Source organism: Alosa pseudoharengus, unplaced genomic scaffold (genome assembly GCF_046254945.1).
Source record: "Alosa pseudoharengus isolate Yale_2024_CS ecotype anadromous, Long Island Sound unplaced genomic scaffold, YU_APseudo_1.1 YU_APseudo_1.1_scf_11, whole genome shotgun sequence".
Classification (NCBI taxonomy): domain Eukaryota; kingdom Metazoa; phylum Chordata; class Actinopteri; order Clupeiformes; family Clupeidae; genus Alosa; species Alosa pseudoharengus.
This window is the reverse complement of record NW_027468576.1, coordinates 29,059,114-29,082,185: the sequence shown is the minus strand read 5'-3', so window position 1 is coordinate 29,082,185 and position 23,072 is coordinate 29,059,114. Positions and strand designations below refer to the sequence as shown.

General features: G+C 41.8%; 3 protein-coding genes across 6 annotated transcripts; 2 read left to right on the top strand and 1 right to left on the bottom strand.

Moving 5' to 3' along the window:
• Positions 1–315: 315 nt before the first annotated feature.
• Positions 316–13,151, top strand: cers4a (ceramide synthase 4a). 4 transcript variants are annotated; one of them, XM_076278745.1, is made up of 11 exons: positions 316–420; positions 2,466–2,651; positions 3,872–3,992; positions 5,299–5,417; positions 6,708–6,765; positions 6,980–7,030; positions 8,456–8,548; positions 10,022–10,150; positions 11,671–11,777; positions 12,167–12,323; positions 12,414–13,151. In XM_076278745.1, the coding sequence occupies exons 1-11, from the start codon at positions 371–373 to the stop codon at positions 12,603–12,605; spliced, it is 1,263 nt and encodes a 420-aa protein (XP_076134860.1). In that variant the 5' UTR covers positions 316–370; the 3' UTR covers positions 12,606–13,151. The 4 variants fall into 4 exon arrangements, with proteins under 4 accessions (XP_076134860.1, XP_076134863.1, XP_076134861.1 ...); XM_076278746.1 differs by lacking the exon at positions 316–420 and adding an exon at positions 1,435–1,528; XM_076278747.1 differs by lacking the exon at positions 316–420 and adding an exon at positions 1,823–1,892.
• Positions 13,152–14,067: 916 nt separating this feature from the next.
• LOC143117186 (kelch-like protein 23) lies at positions 14,068–16,757 on the bottom strand. The gene is made up of 3 exons (XM_076278744.1): positions 15,793–16,757; positions 15,171–15,579; positions 14,068–14,815 (listed from the first exon to the last, which is right to left on the bottom strand). The coding sequence occupies exons 1-3, from the start codon at positions 16,748–16,750 to the stop codon at positions 14,512–14,514; spliced, it is 1,671 nt and encodes a 556-aa protein (XP_076134859.1). The 5' UTR covers positions 16,751–16,757; the 3' UTR covers positions 14,068–14,511.
• Positions 16,758–17,185: 428 nt separating this feature from the next.
• On the top strand, positions 17,186–18,822 carry lsm7 (LSM7 homolog, U6 small nuclear RNA and mRNA degradation associated). Its single transcript, XM_076277640.1, has 4 exons — positions 17,186–17,222; positions 17,500–17,590; positions 17,917–17,988; positions 18,342–18,822. Exons 1-4 carry the CDS (start codon positions 17,217–17,219, stop codon positions 18,482–18,484), a joined length of 312 nt encoding a protein of 103 aa, XP_076133755.1. The 5' UTR covers positions 17,186–17,216; the 3' UTR covers positions 18,485–18,822.
• Positions 18,823–23,072: the final 4,250 nt, after the last annotated feature.

Below are 23,072 nucleotides of genomic sequence, written 5' to 3'. Positions count from 1 at the left end.
TTCCATGAAAAATAATTGATACCAAGAAGATCATACCAAAAGTTGTTGCTCAAGAGGAGGGGATTTTTTTCATAGTGCATTTTTAAATACAACTATAATAATGCAATAAAACAAACAAGTAAGACATGAATAAAAAAAACTTTTCCATTTTCTGATTAGGAACAAGAGTCCCCTTAAAGTAGGAATGTTAGATTTTTATCAGCATCTTTTACGTGAGTGGTGCTGTTCTGCGTGACAAGTAGACTCCACCTTCAGTCAGGTGAATAAGACTTGACATTTCCTCCTTTATCAGCCCTGCTTACTCTGTTCCCTCACTCCATGCCATGTGGTTCAAGGTTAAATAATTGCTGATTGCTAACTGTCAGATCAGATGGAGGCCTCTGTGATGAATCTCCTGCAGAGTGAGCGACACATGGTCAGGTAACAAGGGTACCACTCGTTTTGCTGTATATAACTTCCGTTCTTGCCTGGATGTGTGCTGCAATGTGACTAGGTTCGCCATGGTCTGAGTGTCTGTTTTTTTTTTTTTATTACATGGGCTATAAAGATACAATGATAAATCAACACAGGGGTTATTACACTCCCAGTATACTTATTTCTTTGTTTCTTGCAAAACCTCCATAAAACCTACACCTTCCAGGGAAAATTAAAAGAAGTTAATGTATATGTTTTGCCTGCCAAGACAAATCTGGTTTTGCAACTCAGGTCCATCTATGGAATGTTCAAGAAGGCCAGTTTGTGATGATTTTGATAGTGGATCTCTTGCCACACGCGGAAAGCTCTTAACATTGCTTTTCTTACAGTGATTGACACTAAAGATGGTGTTGCTGTTCTTTCAAATTGTTTTATAGAGAACTGAGTGAACTTTATTGGTTGTCCAGATGTATCAGATCTAGAGAGAAATTTACAGCTCATCTTTTTTACTCAGCTCACTCTCAGTCTGGTTACCTGACATAGGCTATTTCCTGAATGTGAAGTCGCAGTATACCAAATGTACAGCAGAGGGCGTTGATTGCCTATATGATACAATAACAGAGCCCATGGTTCGTCAAAAGAAAGTTATACATTTTAACCATTACGTCTTACAGTCTGTGTTTACAGATAGGCCTATAACTGCATATTTAGGCCATTTGTTAAAATTCCTGGTTTTCACTAAATGGTGCACAGAGCAGATGTGTAAAGCATCTGGCTTGCACCACTCAGTAGGCCTATGTGGGACAGTCTCACACATCTGCATTCTGTATGTTCCCCATATTTTCTGAATTGCGCATAATGCTATGCACACGTTTGAACTAATATAGCCTAGGTTAACAGGATTTTTCATTGCGAAATTATTTTCGACGCCACCATCGATTTATCAACAAACCCCGCCCTCCTCCACGGTGACATAGCCTACTGCTGTCGTTCTGCAGTTTGACTTGGCGCCAAGAGTAGGCTACCTCCCATCCATCCTCCTTGTCTCTGCCCCCATCCTCTCATTTCTCCCTCTACACCTTTCTCCCCCATCATCGGACACCGCAGAGCAGAGGTAAAGATAACGTATTTCTGCGTTATGGTGGCTACACTATTATCGGTTTAACTGTAAATTAACGCAAGTTTATGGGCTAGCCAGCTGGATAAATAACGGAAGTTATTGATGCGTTTTTAGTCGAAAGGCAGACAGATTAATTTGATTAGCTTGGTATTTTGTCTAGCCATGATCAGGTGACATTAGTTGGTTAGCTGAATTTCTCTTGTTTTAAAGGGGATTGGTTAGTTTGTGCTGAGCTGTGATTCCTCTTATTCGGTTTTTGGGTAAGGGTGCTGATGCTGCTGTTTACAAGGCGCGTGCAGTAACCCAAAGATATCGTAGGCTAATGCCCCTTACAATGAATCTGTTCACGAGCAGTGGGGTAAGTTAACATCAGACGCTTCTGAACATCGTTCTTCTGCCAGGGACATATTTGTTGTCAAAATCAAAACAGCCAAAAGCTTTGGGAGTAGCCTGTGTGATAATCGCATTAGCAGACTGTTGTGGCAATCATGCGTCACAGCTTATAGATAGATGATTTTCTATCATTGTGTTGATAAAGTTTCAGTTTATTCGAGAAATGAGAGAAAAGGTGGAAGGAGTAGGCCTAGCCGATTTCAGAATATGTTGTATCAAAAAGTCCCTGTTAGCGGCCAAACTACATCAAACACTCAGTTATGTCTAGATTCTTTTCTTCACAAAGCAGAAAGCCTCTGTTGATAAGTTGGGTAAGCAAAGATTCATCAGTTGTCTCGTACCAGTTTGGTGTATCAGGATGAGTTCACACTTCACTCATAAACTAAACTTATTATATTTAATGATGCCAGTGACACCTCATATTTCCATTGTGTTTCCCAGAGTTCTTTCTCACAACGTGTGCTTTTTAAAAAAATCATTTTTTGTTAAATCATGGATATTTGTTTTCAATTGTCTTTTTTCCCCTCTTTCTCTGTAGGATGGAGGGTCTACTGAACCAGTGGCTATGGCAACAGGAGTACTGGCTGCCCCCAGGCATTACGTGGAAAGACATGCGGATGGAGGAGAGGATGGAGAAAGGGAGTCGGTACCCTCGTCCGCGTGATCTGCTTCTCACCCTGCCTCTGGCCCTAGGCTTCATTGCCCTCCGTTACGTCTTTGAAAGGTCAGTGGCCTTTAATTTTTAGCTTGTGACTATCCCCAAAGTATGAAGGCCCTATAGGTTCCTTGTTGAAGGTGGTAGTCTTAAAAATCCCCTTTCTGATGAGCACCTGATGTTTTCTTCAAACAATTGACCCAACGCAGCACTCTCCTTTTCTTCAATTTTTGTCAGTGGCCTTTGTTTTAAAAGCTACTCTATAGACCACATTTTTTAGGCATAGCTTATCTTGTTCGTCGTGTTTGATGTCCCATTTTTGACTACACATAATCTTCCATCGGAGCGTCGCACTGTTCTCCGTTTGAAGTTTTTTTCAGACCAGCCTCTGGTGCATGTGGTGAAGGTAGGCTACAGGGGCATGTTCCTTGACTGGACAGGCCAGTGCAACTGAGACAAGAAGACAAGTGGTGTAAACTAAATGTTTTAGCGACTGACTGGAAGGCTTATCATTCTTATGAGACTGTTCCTGTCAGACTGGGCAGGGTTAGGGAACAGATATCAAATGGCAACAGAATGCCATAGTGAATTATGGCATTCAGAAATGCACTGTTTTACAACAGCGGCTATTATAGTATTCCAGTTGAATATCTTCATCAACATCAAGGCTCAGAGATAAGATACCCTGGCTTATATTTTAACCACCATCATGTCGTGAACCGAACTATGTTTCCAGATAAAAAGTGGACCTTGCATCAGGGAAATGACACCATAATAATGCCACGATAAAGTATGCTAAACCACTACTACAAAGCAGTTAGATCAAGACTATTATGGACTCCTTTTACAGCGTTATTCTTCATGTCCGCATTGATAGCACCTAACCGGTTTGAGATGAGAAGGGCTAACTCTAGGGTCAGGATGGGATCTGTTTACATCAGAACAGCATGCTAGCCTGTGGGTGATGCTGGGAGGGCAGCTGTTGGTCTGTAACCTGAAGCCCTCCTCGGCTGCAACCCATCCCTGACCTTCTTTGACAGCCTGATTGCCTTGTCAGCTCACTCCTGTCTAATTAAGTCTCTAGAATTACACAAACATAGAAGACGCCCATAAACAAACATAGGTAGTCTTAAAAGTACTCAAAAGTCTCAAAAATGATATAGCTGTGGCCTTAAAAGGGTGATTTTGTTTGTGGTTGTGGCTTAACAGTTGTGGTGATGATCTAACTGACATTGTACATGTTAAAGGGAGGTGTGCTAGTGATATCACAAATTGCTTTTGTCCTGCAGGGTCATAGCTTTGCCACTCAGCAGATGTTTTGGTGTCCGGGACAGGCAACGGGTACGAGTTGCCTTTATCCCAAAACTGGAGGCGTTTTACTTAAAGAAAAGAAAGCAGCAGCCTTCACAGGTCAGTGTGCTGGATGCATGACCCTCCCAGAGGTGTGAAACGCTCTGCGGATGGGCTGTGTGTACACAAGTTGTTTTTCACCTCAGTAACATCTACAGTTCAATGGGTGCCAAAGCTGTGATGTCATTTCCTGTGGATCATTGATGATATGAGTGTTCACTGGTCAAACTATGATTGGAGTGTCAGTAAATGGACGTGTAAACAGAAATGGGTTGTTCATATCGTGAGCGGAGCAGACAAAACAGTACAAACACAAATACCACTAAACCCCTTATTCCTCCTGGGTCTTCATGCAATCTGGTCTCCACCCTGCCCAGAGCACAAGTCAGGAAGGAGAGTGAGGTTATGAGGAAATACACCGACCTCAGTGAGCTGCACAGAATTTACAAGTACAGGCATGAGTGAGTTTCTGTCAGGTGGAATTGGTTTCGCTTCAAAGAGGGCTTCACACAGTCTGCAAAAGGTTCTGCTGACTGCCGTGCTATTGACTTGTGTCTCTTATGTAGGTTGCTACAAACGCAGGGTCGTCCAGTGGTCTTAGCCTACTTTTTTTCTGTGTTTACAGATAGGCCTATAACTGCATATTTAGGCTATTTGTTAAAATTCCTGGTTTTCACTAAATGGTGCACAGAGCAGATGTGTAAAGCATCTGGCTTGCACCACTCAGTAGGCCTATGTGGGACAGTCTCACACATCTGCATTCTGTATGTTCCCCATATTTTCTGAATTGCGCATAATGCTATGCACACGTTTGAACTAATATAGCCTAGGTTAACAGGATTCAAAGAGCAGAGCAGTCTGATCTACTTGTAGTTCCTGGATCATTTGCAAACCACAAAGCCTATTGTGTCAGAGACGGTTTTAGTCAGTTGTATGTTCTATACTCACAGTACCTGCTTTTTATGAGTGTACAACACCTTCATCCATTTAGATAAAGGAAACACTGATAATACTAGCTTATATGACTTGCCATGCAAAGGCCCAGTCGAAGTTAAGTTGAAGAAATTCAGATTTAAGATCTCCTCTATAAATGTAGGTGTGCCATGCCACTGCTTATCTGCATCACACTTTGCACACACGAGGAAGCAGGTGTTCACATAAAACCCATGCACATACACGATATACATATGTAGTTGATGAATAAGCATATTTTGTTTTGTCAGCTGTTAGTTTGCCTGAAAGGTCAATCCACATGTACTACATTTTGTGTTTTTTAAAGGATACCTTTTGATGATCACATAGCTGTTTGGCATGGTGGTGAGTGTGGCGCAGGGCTCATGACTCCTCGTCTCTTGTTTGAGAGCAGAGTGACATCCTTGGCCTGGTGAAGCAGTGTGGTCTAACTCGGAGGCAAATTGAGACATGGTTCCGCCATCGCCGCAACCAGGATAAACCGAGCAACACCAAGAAGTTTTGTGAGGCCTCGTAAGTCATCAATGCTCCCGCTCTACATGACTTTTTAGAGAGACAATGGGCCCTATCATGACATTCTAAAGTGCATCGTCACTCGTCAAAAGTCTATTCAAATTTAGTAGGATGTCCAGTTCACATTGGTAGGGGTTTCGTTATCAAAAGTGGAGCGCATGGCGCAACAAGGTGTTCCTAGGTTTTTTAATCAGTCATATGGGTGTGTTTGGGGCGTAACATCATTTTAAACCAATGACAATGACATCTGTCATTCCCTTTAACGGCGCAAAGCGCGATATGTCAAATAAATGCATCGGTAATTTGGCATTCAACGGCGCATTTGAAGGAGGCTGCTTGCAAGACCGTATGGAATAGTCATTCTTAAACCATGCTTTACTAAAACCTAGCATAGCCTTCACGCATTTGCACTCGTCTATTATTTGAACTCATTGGCAAAGTGAAACTAATTTCACCAAGGAGTCAGTCAACGACAAGACAGTTACAGTATATGCAGTTACTTTCACTATTGACTGACAATGGGTTACCACCGAAAATATAGGCTGGAAAAAGCAACACTTACCCTAATGTTGCTTAAATGACTGAATAAAACAACATTTATCCTGCAGAGGAGTTGCTTATATCCCGTGACAGTGCGTCTTCAGCTGTGCTCCATACCTGTCTCTCGCCTCTCCCCTAATCACTTTTAACCGTCATTACCAATTTGCAAATGATGGTGAATAACTACTCATCATGAGATGTACAGTATTTCGTAATATCTTTATTCTAATTATGTTTCCCAGTGTAATCGTGCAATTTGTAATGCTTTGCATGGACGTGCGCTGGTGTGCGTTCATGAATGATAGAAGGATGGTGTGTGCACCTGCCAATATGACTGTTGACATGCGCTCTTAAAATAGCATATGAACAACTCGCCATTGACTTCTGACCAGGTTTAGGTGGTGTATGATAGCGATTTTTAGACAACGCGCCAGGCCCCTCCCTAGGTTGTTAATTGCCACACCCCTGGGCGCAATGTTTAAAAAATAAACGTGCAAAATACCTAATTAAACTTTGCGCGGGTGGAAAACTAATTTTACGCCATGCGCTGGTGCCCAAAATACAGCCCAATATGTAGCTCTTGTTTTGTAGACATTTTTTTCCAAGCCTGAAAGCAATGACACAAGATAAAGAAAAAGCACAGTTTTATCTTGTAATGGGTTATTAGTCTGCAAGATATAAAAAGAAATAATAATATTGAAATAATGAAAAAAGTTTGGGTTCAACCACAGCTGTCTGTCATATTTCCAGGTGGAGGTTTGTCTTCTACCTCATAGCATTCTCAGCAGGCCTTGCCTCTCTTATAGATGTGAGTACTGTGCACGCCCTCCCTCAGCCTCTTGTGTTCCGCTATGTCTACACGTGCCTTGCCTAAGTTGCTGTTAAAAATATGTGTTTAAATTATAAATGATTCTTGCATAGCTCGGCAGCTGCACGACTACCATCTGTACTGATGTGGTCTCCTGCACGTGTAGCTGAACACTGACTCTACTGTGTGACTTGTTGTTTTTCTGCCCCTGCAGACCCCCTGGTTTTGGGAGCACAGGGAGTGTTGGCAAGGGTACCCCAAACAGGTGAGCTACTTGCCTTTTTACTTTCCCTTTGAATGACTTTGGGGCAGCCGTGGCCTACTGGTTGGGGCTTCGGGCTTGTAACCGAAGGGTTGCCGGTTCGATCCCTGACCAGTAGGAAAAATGTGGGCTGGGGAAGTGGTTGAGCACTGCTCTCCTGGTTCGATCCCCGACCAGTGGGAAAAATTTGGGCTGGGGAAGTGGTTGAGCACTGCTCTCCAATGTCCACATCCACAGCTGAAGTGCCCTTGAGTAAGGCACCTAACCCCTCACTGCTCCCCGAGCGCCGCTGTAGCAGGCAGCTCACTGCGTCGGGATTAGTGTGTGCTTCACCTCACGGTGTGTTTCACTAATTCACAGATTGGGAAAAATGCAGAGACCAAATTTCCCTCACGGGATCAAAAGAGTATATATACTTATACTTATATATACAGTACACAGGAGTTTTTCTGCTCTCCCTAGGATTGCTGTGGAATTCCAAGAACACCCCCCCCCCCCACCAACACACACACACACACACACACTAACACACACTCACACACGCAATTATTGTCTTTTGCACCTAACTCAACCCCACCCCTAATGTGAACAGGAAAATAAAAAACAATAACTTCTTCTACAGACTGCAGAGATTAATAGTATTGACTTTCTAAGCAAAATCGTAAACGTTGTAGTGTTTTCTTCCCTCAGGGTTAAAGGATGTAACTTACGGGGTGTGTAAGAGCTGGGTCAACTTCCCGCCATTGTTTTTAGGGTCAGTCCTGTTGAAATGTTGTTTTGTGCTCTATACGAGTCAGGCCCCCTGCTGTTGGTCTTGTGTAGTGGTATTACAGATTACAGATTATATGAATGTAAACTTCCTGTCAGGAAATCTCATCCCACTCATGCCCTCAGACAGCTGCTCCCTCCCTCCTCCTTCCCACCTCCACACTTGACGAGTTATGATTGGCAGGCAGCAGTGGAGCAGGTGGAGACTCCTCTGGTCATCTCCTCATGAGGAGCCAGAGGTCAGAGCTCCATAGACAAGCATTACTCTCCAGGTGTGGCACATCACTCATTTATTTGAAATGGTCCTTTCCATTGATCCCACTCCCATCCTCTCACCCACTACATCCACGAAAACATACGCACATACTTGCAAAGTTAGAAACAGGTGTGCATTCTTAAATTGCATCCAGGGGTTGGGTTGCTCCCTCCAGTCTGTTTGTATGTTGAGGTAGGGCATCCATGGAAGGCTCCACAGAACTGGTGGATACCTATCTATGCAAAGAAAGTAATCCGTTAAAGGCTGCGTGCCTTTCAGGAAGTATTGCCTGTAGGTGGGCAGTCTTATCAGTGACATCAGCTTGTATGTGACTGTGACGTTTCCCATCCCCCCACAGTTACAGATAGCTGACTTCCATAATGTTTCCTTTGTTTTCTCTGCAGCTGGTTGCCGAGGCTCACTACTGGTACTACATCCTGGAGTTGAGCTTCTACTGGTCCCTACTGCTCTGTGTGTCTGTAGATGTGAAGAGGAAGGTAAGTGTGATGGCCTAGTGCTCACACCACCACCATCCCCATTCTCTAGCCCTGTAAGCAAATCCTGAACCTGAACGCCCCATGCACATAAAGCCAGTGCTACTCCATCAGTGAATAGAGCTTGAGGAGGGCAAGAGAGAGTGAAGGGAAACTAATGGCAAGGAAAAAGCTATTCCTGCTTACTGACTAGTTTGTAAACTTGAGTACATGAGTAGTTAAGTCACAAGATGGATGTTGAGTTGTGCAACACCAACTGTGTGTATCTGTTCACCTTCTCCCTCTCTTGTTCACATGTTGCCCAGGAGTCATTTTGTAACGTAAAAAAAAGTTAAATATCCTTCCACTTCTGTGAAGATTGACATGCAGGTTTTTGCAGGTCATGAACATGAGACAACCTGCACTGATTGCCTGGGAACTTTTCTAACCCATTGCTTACCAATTTTCAGACTGGTTCTTAAAACTTATTTGTTGTGGCATGACATTTACCTGAGGCTTTGATTCACTCTTCCTATGCCTTCTGGGATGTATTTGTTTTGTTTTTGAAGAGATTAATTAGCTAATGCTTTTTCTTCAAAAATCATTTAGTTTCTGGTCAGACAAGTTCTGTCATCTTCTCTCCTCAAGAGAAATGTGTTTGTCAGTCACAACTTCAAGAGAGCATAGACTTAGCATGTGGTCACGGCAGGAAGAGCTCAGAGAGTGAGAGTTTGTTCTACCTAAAAACCCCGCCAGCTCCGCCATGCCACTATAACTCATTACAAAAGGGCCTGTCTTTGCTGATTTACATGAGGAGCGATGTCTGGCACTGCAGCAGACATGCTGAGGGAAGGGTATTTGTGTGCTCCAGGAGAGGTGGTGCTCTGAGAGCTTGGGGAGTTTGGGGGAATGAAACAGAAATGTGTCCCCATTCTGCAGGCTCTAGCTGCACCCCCTTTAGGGGACCCAATCCTCCATTGTTTGCTCTGTTTACACAGGGATACGTTTTGTTCCTTTTTTGATGCTTGAGAGCCTTAGAAAAGCATTTAAATGTTCAAAGAGTTGATGTGAAGGCAGGGAAAGAGGAGATTAATGGACTGTGACATTACATCTCCTTAGCAATGAGGGTTCCACATTTAAGCATATAATTATAATCGGTGCACTTGGAATGCATGGTCATTGAAGGTGTTCAAATCAATCATTTGCTGCTGTTTGATGGTAATAATATATCTACTACTAGGGCACTACATATATGATGTCAGATAACAATCCTCATATCTTCTTAGGGGAGAAAGTACAAAAATTGTGGTTTCTTTTTTTCTTGTTAATGTACTCAATTAATATGTGGTGGTGACAGAATTGGTCGATAGACAACACAGGCCCATAACCACCACAGCAGCTAGTGTGTTTATGTGTGTGAGTAGGGTACTGATGACTGATGACTATATGTTAAAGCTGCCTGTATTGTTTCTATGTCCGTACTTATTGTTCTTGCAGGATTTCAAGGAACAGATTATTCACCATATCGCCACCATCTTCCTCATCGGCTTCTCCTACTGTTCTAACTATGTACGTGTGGGGACTCTAGTCATGTTAGTCCACGATTCCTCGGACTTCCTTCTGGAGGTGAGCGCCAGGAGGGAAATATGACTGAAGGGGGTTTTGTGAGCATCCAGACCGGCTTTGTTGTGGAATGTTATTCCCCCAGGCCCGTTTTCAAGACATTTTGTTTCCTTTACTATTGTGTGATATTTCACTGATGCTGATCTGACTGTTTTAGAGTTTCTGAAATACTGTATGCATGACCTGTCTGGTGACATCAGACGGCATGGTTCCCTGGAAGATCTGCGCCACACTCTGTGGGAGAAAAAAATCTGGCAGCATTACAAAGCTCCAGGCCCAGACTGGCAACACATTCTCTCTCTCTCTGTCAGTTACAGAGCTCAAATCATTCAAATGTTTTAGATTAGCTAGATTAGCATTGGGCTCTGCATCACATGTATGATAGCTGAACTCAGGACTAAGGTTGTTTTTTAACTAAAGGGGCAGATGAGAGGGTTCACAGTAATTAGAAGGTTAGAAGGAGGAAGTGACAGCGGCAGAAGACACAGCCCCATGGGAGAGCTAAACCAGGTGCATCGTGCCAAGGGGGAACCGATGGAGTAAAGGTGATGAGGGTTGGGGAGAGACAAGGACAAAACCTGTCAGAGAAGGGGAAACCCCACAGCCTCTCTCCAAAAGGGGGATTTGGGGTTGATGATCAATGTGAGGACATATGTGAATGTGCGATGTGTACCTCTTTGAGTGAATTTATCAGGAGAATCTATAATATTTTTGATGTTTTGAAGTTCTTTATTGAGACAACTTATTACCAGTTATTACCAATTTTATTAAGGAACATTTCTTTCAGTGTTCCGATTAGAGGTCTGCATAAAGGTTTCGTTTGACATTAGGGGACACACTTTTTAACAGAATTTCTTCCTCTATACAAGGTGTAGTAGATCAATATCTTGAAAGGAGGAAATATTACTTTTGAAACCGCTGCTCTGTTTTTTGTTTCCAGCTCTGGGACTCACAAAGCCTATTTTATGATTTCTCTAGACCAGTTTATGCTTCCTGCCAGAACAAGGAAGAAGGAAATGAGAAGCTTTCATCACTGACATTTTAGTGAGGAGTGTTGTTTACATTTGTATGAATAATCACATTATCTTCAGTATTTTATTTCCAAAGAGAAGGTTGAATGTCTTCAAATGAAATGATATGCTCAGTCTGTCCTTTAGGCTACGGTCAGATTACTGGAAGGATGTTGCCCAGTGCGTGTTTGCACGTAACTTGAAACATGCAGATGCGGGTCGTCTCAGGACAGAACTACATTCACAATAGTGAGAGACATGGATGGACATGGACTTGCATACTAGCAAAAATTGAGCTTTGTGCCTGGACAATGTCTTGGACTTGGCAACTTGTCACTGGCAACTTAGGTTCAACCTACCTGCGTCTTAAGCCCATCCATGATTCTGTGTCACTATGTCACTAGTGTTAGTATGCAGATGTTTGAATGCTGCTTGCTCATTACAATACACTACTAATGAAGCTTAGGGTTTGTCTCACAAGTATAACCGCAAGTTTATACTTTTCTATTGCAGTCCGCTAAGATGTTCAACTACGGTGGATGGAGAAAGACCTGTGACGTGCTGTTTGTCATGTTTGCAGTGATTTTCTTGGTGACTCGGCTAGTGGTCTTTCCAACTAGGTGAGATATTAATTTATGTGCTGATAACAAACATGGACAAGATCGGCCTATTTAATGAGAGTATAAGCTAAGATAAGATAACACTTTAATGTCCATTTACACAGAAATTTGTCTTGCATTACAGCTCAGCAATCAGCATAGAAAGACGTTAAAAATAACATTCAAGATCATAAAATCATTCACGTATGTAACAGGTGTAGCCTACACATAGTCAATGTCCATTAGACATGGGGTTAGGGATCTACTTTACTCTCCTCTGTTGATTGAGTAAAGACAGAGTGAGGGAGGAAAGAGTGTTTGTATTTATTTCTCCTCCTATGATGAGAGAATTATGTACTGTATGTAGGTTTATCAGTAGATCATTTTCTTTCTCTCTCTCTTTTTCATAGAATTGTCTACACTACACTTGTGGATTCTCTAGATTTTTTCGCCCCATTCTTTGGCTACTACTTCTTCAATGCCCTTCTCCTGGTGTTACAAGCGCTGCATATCTTTTGGGCCTGGCTGATCCTGCGCATGGTCTACAAGTTTGTCTTCCTTGGCAAGGTGAGTCAGGTTCACAATCACAGTACCTCCATATGACATTAGTATTACATAGATACACAGAATCTTAAATCTATACCATGTCTCTGAAAGGTGGAGCGTGATGAGCGGAGCGATGACGAGAGTGATGTTGAGGAAGAGGAGGAAGAGAAGGAGGAGTGTAGTTGGGAGCAAAAGAAAGGCACCCTGAACTCTAAACTTGCCTCACTGGCCAACAACTGTGTCCTCAATAACTTAACCCATCAAAGAAGAAATATGAGTTACCGGATGGCCAATACCAGATAGTACTAAGATCAAACAAGAGGTTGATATGTATTATCCTGGTTTCCTAGAGCTAACTTTGTGGTTTATGCATTACTACTGAGGTCCACTCATAGTTTCACATTAGTTCACAGTCATATTGGGAAATAATACAAAAGAAAGACGTGTTCTAATTTCGTCACAGACTATTCGCTGTCTCTCCACTGTTTCAAACACAATGGATTTGTTTTAAAATTGACAAAAGAGACATGGCAGGAATTTCAGTTTTGTTTCATTTTCTGGTTACAGTAATTCTATTTGGGCTCTTCACTCTTGTAATTACTTGCCTTTATTTGTCATTCAAGACCTGTAGATCTACTCAAAATGTAAAGGTGTATGTAGTGTATGTAATGTAGTGTGATGAAAAAGAAAAATTGAAACGCTTTTTTAAAGAATTGTACAATTACATTATGAGTGTCTGTGACGGACAGGTTGTACAGAACTGGAAGTTGTTAGGTGACTGTGAATTTGTTTAAAGTAATATACTGGTATTTTACATGTGAAAGATAAATAAACATACGTTGATTGAAATGGGGTGTTTTGGAAGTCTGCCTAGTCAGGGAAGCGATACACATTAAGATACGTTTGTTATGCATTTGCTGACAACTTTTTTAATTATTTGAATAAGTGTTTGCATAGTTTTTTTTCCCTTCCTACCTCACAACATGGAGCCTGCTAGACTTTGACATATTTTATTGCCATTACAGTCTTTTATTATGATAATTGGATGTTCAGTGCTTTTTACAACCACCTGTAACTTCTTCTTTTGGGTCGTTTTTATAAGTAAGTAAGTAAATAAATAAATCTGTTATATTTGTTTTACTGATACACCGAAAACTGCTTTATTTTACTGTAAAATACACACAGGATACATTGTGCAATGTAAATATCCATTGATTTCTGCATTTTCCGTTTCTTGGATTATTATCACTTCTATTTTCTGCATTTGAGTGTCTTAAGTCCTAGTTAATACCATGGGTCGGTTCCACACGGTTAGCATTTGTGAGCTTTAATGTATCTCCTTATTTTCATTCAAAAATCATTCAGAAAATGATAATTCAGCGTATTTTCAATGTGAAGACAACACATATTTAATGTCAAGGTCATGTGTGAACATTTTATTGTGAACAAGGCACTTCTAGGAGGTTTTTAATGAAGAAAGGGCTGCTTATCTGAATAAAGCAAATCTTTAGAATTTTTTTGTTTTTGAAGGTCATGTGAACTACACATATTGATATATGTGCACTATATGTGCAGTTGGTCAAAGTTGACTCAGAACAACCACGGGTCTATAATGTCACAATGTGTAGATTATCAACACCAATAAATTAAGTCATACTATATACATGTATGCACAGCTATGCTGTTTCTTAACTTTAATAGAAGGCCCAGACCTGCAGGCTCAGTAGCAGCAACAAGGCTAATGAACAATGGACAATGAGAGCCTGTTATGTGTCTGTGATCACACACACACACACAAACACCAAACATACCAACACCCACCCCCATACAAACACTATCACTTACACAGATATATCTACTACAGCATCAGCACAACAAGCGCATATTACATATTATACTCTTATTATTTCTTTATTGCTGCAGGAGAAGCCATAACACACCATTTTTACTCTTCTTATGCATGTATAATGAAATGGAACAATAAACAAATCATAAATCAAAAAATTAACCGTTTAAATATTATTCAACATCCTTACCATCAACTTTGTATGAGTAGTGCTTGACATCTTTTTACATTAATATGTGCCCAAAACTTGGTGCAGTGCAGTACAACAAAGGAGTGGTAAAACGACATGACAAGATAAAAACATTTTTGAGTATAATCTGCCAGAGGCCACTAAAGTCAGAAAAACTATTTTGGGTTTGTATTTTAGTAGTTTATCATACGGATGGAGACACATCCGTGTACAGGAACTGGACAGGGTATTGCATCATCTATCTCAATACAAGTGTCAATGTATGGATCAAAGAGAACCATGTTGGGAATGTTCCTCAGCCTTCGCTCACCCAATAGGTAGATTTGCCCACTGGCCGTGGCACATCCAGTGAAAAACCTCCTATCCAGACACTCCTCCTCCAGTAAGGTCCACTCATCTGTGTCTATGTCCAGCCGCAAGGCCTGTCCTCCGAAGAGATATAGAGCACCATTCAGCTCTGTCGCCAGAAGGTCATAGCTGAAAGAGGAAGTACAGGACAGTCAACCATAAATCTAGGAGTTTTTCTGCCCACAGTCACACGGCCTTGACAACACTCGCCCTGAATGCAAAACATGATGGAGCTAGACTAACTGGTAGGGCCGCCTTGCTCATTGCACTTGTATTGAGCAATTTTGTAGTTAACATCTGATTCTAGAGAATTAAATCATTGCAAAATCAGAGCCCTTGGCCATCGTTTATCCTGCCTTCTGAAATCAGCCACTCTGTGCAGTCTAAATGGAAAAGAATCAACTGTAACCAACTGAAATGGAGATGGTCCATAATTCTCTGGGGCCTCATCAACATTTTTATGAAACGGAAAGGCTGTACATACCGTGGATGAGGGCAATGCAAGACGACGTCCCATTGGTCAGTCTTCATCTGGTAGCGCTGAATCCCACTGTACACCTCCCCGTTCTCATCCAGTCCACAAGCCACGTAGATGCAGGAGCCCATGGTGACCACGGCCGCTCTCTCCACCGCACACACCATGGGGCTGACCTCCTCCCAGGCGTCCGACCCCAGTACAAGCACCTCAACATTGTCCACAACTCCGTCGTCCATGCTGCCACCCAGCACATACAGCCTGTTGCTCACGCCGACAGAGCAGTGGCTGTGTCTGGACTTCTGCAGTGCCGGTCCGTCCACCCAGCGCTGGTTTCCGCACTGGTACATCTGCACCCAGTCCACACTGTACCACCCGATCTCACGGAAGTAGCCCCCAGTGACCACCACATTGTCCTCTAAAAGACAAAAGTGTTTATTAACATGGATGTCATTAATTTTGCAATTAGTTAGAAGTGTAAAATATGCATATCAGAAATTCAACATATCTAATCTATCTAACCACTGTTCTTCTAGTCATGCGAATTAAATGAAGATGAAATGTATTCAGCTGAGTTTGGCTGAGTGGCTGTGTTTTCACCACCCGTCTCCTTTCAGAGAAAGCAATTTACCTACTGCTGCGATTGAGTACTGGGTGAGGTTTTTTCTCTTCATTGGAGCGCAGCACTGCCACCTGCTGCTACGCGGGTTGAACTGGTACAGTGGCTGTGCATCAACGTCATGTGGCCCACCAATCATAAACAGGGATTCTCTTGAGCGTCCCCGAGGCATGGAGCGGCCAGCCGTCCAGCTGGCGGGGATGTTGTTGTTGAGTCTGCAGATGAGCTTGGCTCTCGGGTCAGAGCCTTTGAGCCGGGTCAGCAGGTCTGTGAGGTAGGGAAGAGTCAGGGACTCTGGACGCACTAGTCCAATCAGCTCCATGAAGTCATCCTCCCTGCTGGGGTCAAAGGTCGCCCAGCGCAAAGTCACTTCAAAGGCCAAGTCCTCTCTAGGTATGAACAGGTCATCACTAGCAAGCAGATCTGCCACGCTCTCCTTGGAGAGATACAGGAAGTCTTCGTCAGATGCTATGGCAGGTAGGTGGGTGAGGGCCACATCTCTGGCTGCAGCATATAGTCCTAGACAGCCTAACTGCCAAGCATATGCCATCATGCCCAAACAGTTGCTTAGGTGTAGCTCCCTCTCAAGGAACTTACAGCAAAGTAGTCTGGCCTTTTCCAGCTGAAGGAAGTCAGCTGCCTCCAAGATTCCCAGAACATTTTGTCTATTCAGAGGTAATTTGAGAGTCTTAGTGAAGTCCATGAGTATGCGGAACTGCTCTTCGTGTACTCCTTTAATCACAATTTGTCTTTTAGTGCTCTCTTTACCGCCACCATAGAACATGGCACGGAAGTATGGACTGAAGTCTGCCAGTCTTTTTCGGTTCACTAAGAAAGACTCTGTCTCCACAAGAAGGACTGTGTCAGGCACCACATTGTCCACTAATCCCACATCAGTCTTGGTATGTGCCACTAAAAGACCTACAACACTGAGTCCAGAGTTATCCCTTTCTTTCTCTTTGTAAGCCATATTAGAGGTCCACTTTCACAGGCTGCAGGCAAAAGGTATTTATACCACACGTGGTTGCCAACTTACTTGGTCGAGTAATGGGGTCACTGTGTTTGAAAACAAGAGCTAAATATAACCCCTCAGTTTGCTGTGCATAATTCTGTCATGAAAGGACATTCCTTGCACTTCACAAAAAATAACATGCATGCAGTTTGAAGTTCAAGAAATCTTCTCACAACATGAAAATCAAATGTATTCTACAATGTTCAGGTTACTGCGTTTTGTCTGGTACTACAGTAATGATAATGTCTACAGAATCACCAATGGCCATACTATATAGTCTTTAGTTTACACATATTACCCAAATAAAATATCTTAAAATCGCCAAATCTATGCTGCCCTATGAGACGGGTTTGATTTTCATGCCTGACAAGAACCGATGGGGTCAAAGTTGAATTCGCAAAAGGGGCGGTCTTACATTTTGAACATGGCGGTGAGTTGTGCGTCTGCTTAGCGTAGTTGAATGAATTCAATGAAATCACATCATTGTTTAAGATTTTGCATTAAACACAAATTATTTGTAAACACACTCCGGGGTTACACAAATCTCGAGATTCAAAAGCATGTTTTACTGTGATGTGCAGTGGACTACTTCGTAGTGTTAAGCAAGCAAGTAAGCTAGCTAGCTAGCTGGCTAGCAAGCATGCTAGTAATGTTGTTAACCGAACCGCAGCTTAATGAGAGTAAACAGACATGCATTCCTGTTGTAGGACAAAGAGAAGAAGAAGAAGGAAAGTATATTCGACCTGTCGAAATACATCGATAAGCCAATCAGAGTGAAATTCCAAGGTGGACGAGAAGGTAAGCGACTTGTGATGTAGAAAACTAGCCTTAACACAGCTTTAGCATCACTATGAAGTCCTGCATTTCCTTAGACTGTAGGCAGTTAGACGCTTAAACTTCGGTGATATCATTTAGGTCTAAAGTAAATATGTTCAATGTGTCATGTTGTAAGCAAGCGTGTATAACAATAGCCACTGTCAGTTTTGATTCCACGTTAAAGTCAATTCAGTTGTCTCGCTAATCTCTTTGTAGGTTACTGTAAATGCTTTCGGCTTGCTTAACAGTTATAGCCTATACGGTTAACACTTATAATCTGACTAGTTTTCCTTCTTTTCTCATTCCAGCAAGTGGTGTCTTGAAAGGCTTCGACCCTTTGTTAAACCTCGTATTGGATGGCACTATCGAATACATGCGCGGTGAGTGGGATGGGGGACACATGACATTCAACTCGGTTTCTTCTCCAGCTGGTTTTAATTGAGCGTGTATCCATAGAACCTGAGTAGCTGAGTACCGGTATGCTACAGTGCAGAGCAAACGTGGTTTTCAAACGTGTGTGTGTTCTTGGTCGTCAAATGTGCATTACAGGTTTTAAGATGTATCAGAAATGGTGTGCTTTTTATATAGATATATGTAGCAATAGTAATTTTCCTGTCAAAATCTTCAAGAACAAATAAATCTGTTTGAAAATACCTCTTCCACTGGACTAGAAGCTATACCTTTATCTTATAATGACTCTAACCCAATAACATTCCTTTGTCCTTTTATGCAGACCCTGATGACCAGTACAAATTGACTGAAGACACTCGGCAACTGGGCTTAGTGGTGTGTCGAGGGACTTCCGTGGTGCTCATCTGTCCTCAGGATGGCATGGAGGCCATTCCAAACCCTTTCATTCAACAACAGGATGGCTAGTCCTCTGCAAAACCTCATGGAGCTCATATGTACATTATTTGATTAGATTGAAGTTGTGGGTAACATTTGTTAGACAGACCTATTGAGTTGTGGCAGAAATCATGCTAGTGCTTAAGCCTTGGTTCAACTATTATTTTGTACCACACCACTTGAGTAAAAATGTGTTTGTTTCACTGTTTCACCATTTTTTTTCCCTGTTGTGGCGCATTGAATCAGTTGGAAACACGGCAGAGTTCTAACATCTTATTTCCCTCTGTCTTTTTTTTATGAAGACGTTTTTGAAGTGTCCATATTTTTGGAACTGATGTTAGTTTACAATTAAATTGATATTTCATAAACTGCAGTCCTGGGAATTCTTTTGATGTGTGACTGTGAAACTTTGCTGATTGTGAGAGTGTTGTGTGTGAGAAAGAGGGAGTGAAGTTTATGGGTTTTTCAGTAAAATATCAAATTTTACTCTGAGTACTGTGGTGTAATCATTTTATGTACTCACACTTTCTTTATATTTGTGGAAACTTTTTTCCTAATTCAAAACAATATTTATGAGATAGCCTATCTTCAAATTCCAAAAAAGGTTGGTTGTCAGAAGTGCTTCGTCACTGATATGTCTCTCGAAAGCAGGTGCTCTTTGATTTTACCATCAGCGCAAGACATGATTTGTCGAAACGCGTAAGCCCACCTAAATTAAAGGCTTTTTAACTATAAAAAGCAGTGTGCCTTTGGACTTTTTTGGCCAAACCAACTCTTTAAAGATAATATTTATGAGAGATTTGTTTTTCCAATTGAGAGATTAGTCTTGCTGTAGGTGGTGTACATCAGTGTTTCCGCACGTGTGGTCTGCAAGCAGACGTGGTAAAATAAAATATAGATGAGTTGGTTGCAATATTGAACCATCTTGTATGTAAATCCAAACAGTTCTGTTACACCAACTGCCTATGTAAGCTACACTAGTTTAAATCATATGAATCCTCTGACACAATAAGCAAGGTGCAAACAATAAGTAAAAAAAGCTTCCATCCCTGAACGAACTCCATTAGAAGAGATGTTGGAGTAGGACTATCAGGATTTTAAAAGACACCTCCCACCCCGGCAGCAGCCTATTTCAGTTACTGAAATCAGGCAAGCGATTCAGGAGTATCATGTCTAACACAGAAAGACTCAGGAGGAGTTTTTATCCACAAGCTGTTAGGCTCCTGAATCAAACCATGACGCGCACCTCCCTCATGAACTGCATAATGCACCGTGCACTTTAAGACCTGGTTCTACTTTTAGTGAGCTTTTAGTAGTACAAGGTTTTATTGCATTTATGGGTAGGAGTAGTCTGGGGGGTATATCTTTTTATCTTTATTTTATCTTCTTATTTATTCATGTTTTAAACTGAACTTTTATTTTATAACTTATTATTACACTCGTATGTGATAGCACAGTTGGAGTGGAGTCAGGAGTTCATTTCACTGCTTGTTGTAGGTCTATGACTGCATGTGACAAATAAAGAAACTTGAAGTAAGGTGGTTCAGTGAGTAGGCCTATACTGTTGAAGTAGGTCTACTGTTTTTTTTAGCTAGGTGGTCTATGAGTTTTTATTTATTGGTTAAGTGGTCCTTGGTCTGAAAAAGTTTGAGAAACAGGTGTACATGACTCACCAGTTTTGCAAGAGACTGAGTTTACACTCTGCATGTAGTGTGTAGTCCAATACAGTCTCCAGCCGAATTTTTACCGTTTGATGCTAACTTAAGTTTAATTGTCCTTTCAAAGTGTCGTTAATTCGAAAAGTTTGGCTGGTTTGACATTAATGAGACACGTAGATGCCACTGAAGATGCGTATCTTATTGACCACACCCTGGGATAGAAAACATTTGTGGTTTGGTTGTCTTAATGTTATGTCATGTAGACTAGTCTTAAAATGACGTTTGTAGACTTAACCTTTAAACACTGTTCATTGCTACCCCCCTTAATTTACTGTTCGCGGTCAAATTTGACCAGTTTTAACTGCTCTTAAATACCAATACCATGACAAAAGGTATTATTTAATAGAACATTATTGTAAACATACCCTTATTAGGACATTAACATCTACATCATGTGTGTGGGTGTGTGTGTTTCTGTATGTGCGTGAATGTGTGCGAACACTGGTGGCTCACATGCACAGTGGCAACATGACAACATGAACTGACAACTTGAACTGTGTGTGTGCGGGTGTGTGTGTGTGTGAGAGAGAGAGAGAGAGAGTGGGTGTAAATGTGTGTGTGTGTGTGTGGGAGGGGGGGGGTGAGTGTTTCCATGTGTGTACATGCATGTGTGTGCAAACATTGGTGGTTTTCCTGCACATGTGGAAACATGACAACAGGATCTGACAACATGAACTGTGTGTGTGTACGTGTGTACATGTGTCTGTATGTGTGTGGTGTGTGTGTTTCTTTGTGTGCGTGCATGCCTGTGTGTGCGAACATTGGTGGTTCACATGCACAAGTGGCAACATGACAACATGAACTGTGTGTGTGTGTCTGTTTTGTGTGTGTGTGGGTGGGTGTGTTTCTGTATGTGTGTGAATGCCTATGTGTGCGAACATCGGTACAAATGGCAACATGACAACATGAACTGACAACATGTACTGAGTGTGTGTGTGTGTCTGTGAGTGGGTGTATATGTGTGTACCGTATGTGTGTCCGTTTGTGTGTGTGGGTGTGTGTGCTTCTGTGTGTGCATGCATGCATGTGTGGGAACATTGGTGGTAAGTTGTAGTGTGTAAGGAGATGTCTTTCATCTCCTGGATGAAAATTATATTCTTTCCCATTAATTTCCTATGGAGGTCATTTTTGACCGTAAACAAAAAAAGTGTTTCTACATTGAAGAAATCACTCAAAATTCAAAGAAAGTAGTTAAAATAAATTCTATATGCTCAAAAGCCTTTTGTGAAGGATATCATAAGATCTTGAGGCAATCTGATGAAAAATGCCATATTTATGGTACAGGTAATGTGTAAATCGGTCATTTTTGACCGGAACAGTGTTAGAAGGTTAAATGGGAATGCAACTCTCCAGCGTCTGGTGAAAGAAGCAACAGGAGAAGAGAGAGCGGTGATGCTGTTAATTTATTCCTGATGTGGGACGTTGCAACCCATTCATTAGGACTGTGGCAATGCAATGTATCAATCTGCGCTTTGGATAATCTGATTTCATTCCTATATTTGAAGAGAAACAAGTAGCCTACAATGGTGCGCTCTGGAGATATAAGTGAACAACATTTTTATTTAGTAATTTAGCTGAGACAGGGTATCTCACAGATTTCGTCTTGACATTGGGGTTTGCGGCTTGAGTAACGAAGTGCCCCGGAGGAGGTGTGCTGTGCACAAAGCAGAGCACTGTTACAGGAACTGATAAGAACGTTTAAAGCAATGCCTGCGATTTAATAGCCTCTCAGCTTCGACAAGAGGGCCATGAGGCAAATGTGGATAGTTCAAGTTTACAGTAGGCCTTTTGTGGAGAGGCCTAGCCTATTCTTTATAGTTCTACACAATTCTAAGAAGGTAGCTAAGCTTAATATGATATATTGTATTATTTTTATACTTCTTGTGGCCTACCTTGAAACGTTTTCTTAACAGTGCATTGAATTCCTTTTATCTTTGGGTGTGTCGCCAAACCTAAAGCGTTAGATTTAAAAGCCTTAACTGATGCCTTGCCCATTTGTTTGCCGACTCGTAGCCCGAATTATGTAGCCTGGGCCTAAAGTATTCAGTCAGCAATCAGGCGACACAAGTTGCTAAACAAAACAATTTACCTTAAATATCCAATATGTTCCAACTGTTCAAATAGCAGAGTTTACAGAGAAATGTTGCTAATCCGTAAAAAAAAAAACATGATGGCTCAGAGTTGGAACAAGAATGGGAGGGGTAGAGGCAACCTGAGAAGCCTTTGTCGTGTTCACAATTTAACGGCAGTGCACGCCCCATTGATGGGTAAGATAATAGCGGTGTTGAATTTTGAGTGGCCAGTGCGCCATGTGTATCATCTCTTGAATCTCGCCATCGACAGAGGGAATTATTTAGGTAAGTATATTCAACAAAATTATTTAATGACAAGTTTTATGTAACGGATTTGACTGCTGTGGCTTTTATGGTTTGCACGTCAGAGCACCTGTCCTTCATTATCACAAATGTGTGACCATGTACACAGTAGGCCTAGCCTATTTGTTTATAAAGTGAAAATTATTTTGTAAATGGAGGTTTTGTTGATAGAGAGAACTCATATACATCTTTGCTGATATCAGGACTTCTTCAAATAGTTGCTTCTGTGAAGTTTAAGTGGGCATATACAGAAAGTTGTGGTAGTGGTAGTGTTAACATGACACTGGAAAGTGAATATTGAACATAAAGGGAATGTTTACGCTTTTTGTGGGGCTCTGCCCAGTATTGGTGAAAGTACAGTGTTTGAAATAATACTAGCGTGTCACTATTCCCCCTGAGGTGATGGGGTCTGCAACAGAATCTGTGGCAGGCTATTGTGGGTGTTTCTGTACTGTGATTTTTAAACCACATGCTCCGATTTCCTTTAGTGTAGCCTAGGTCTGATGCTCTTGAGCCTGACAGAGG

Excerpts from the sequence above, each read along its gene's own strand:
- cers4a (XM_076278745.1), top strand. The coding sequence starts at position 371 with ATGGAGGCCTCTGTGATGAATCTCCTGCAGAGTGAGCGACACATGGTC. Across the intron at positions 8,549-10,021 it reads CTGTAGATGTGAAGAGGAAG|GATTTCAAGGAACAGATTAT; the intron begins GTAAGTGTGATG and ends TTGTTCTTGCAG. Across the intron at positions 10,151-11,670 it reads CCTCGGACTTCCTTCTGGAG|TCCGCTAAGATGTTCAACTA; the intron begins GTGAGCGCCAGG and ends TTTCTATTGCAG.
- LOC143117186 (XM_076278744.1), bottom strand. The coding sequence starts at position 16,750 with ATGGCTTACAAAGAGAAAGAAAGGGATAACTCTGGACTCAGTGTTGTA. Across the intron at positions 15,580-15,792 it reads GTACTCAATCGCAGCAGTAG|AGGACAATGTGGTGGTCACT; the intron begins GTAAATTGCTTT and ends TTTGTCTTTTAG. Across the intron at positions 14,816-15,170 it reads TTGCATTGCCCTCATCCACG|CTATGACCTTCTGGCGACAG; the intron begins GTATGTACAGCC and ends TTCCTCTTTCAG.
- lsm7 (XM_076277640.1), top strand. Across the intron at positions 17,591-17,916 it reads ATTCCAAGGTGGACGAGAAG|CAAGTGGTGTCTTGAAAGGC; the intron begins GTAAGCGACTTG and ends TTCTCATTCCAG. Across the intron at positions 17,989-18,341 it reads CACTATCGAATACATGCGCG|ACCCTGATGACCAGTACAAA; the intron begins GTGAGTGGGATG and ends CCTTTTATGCAG.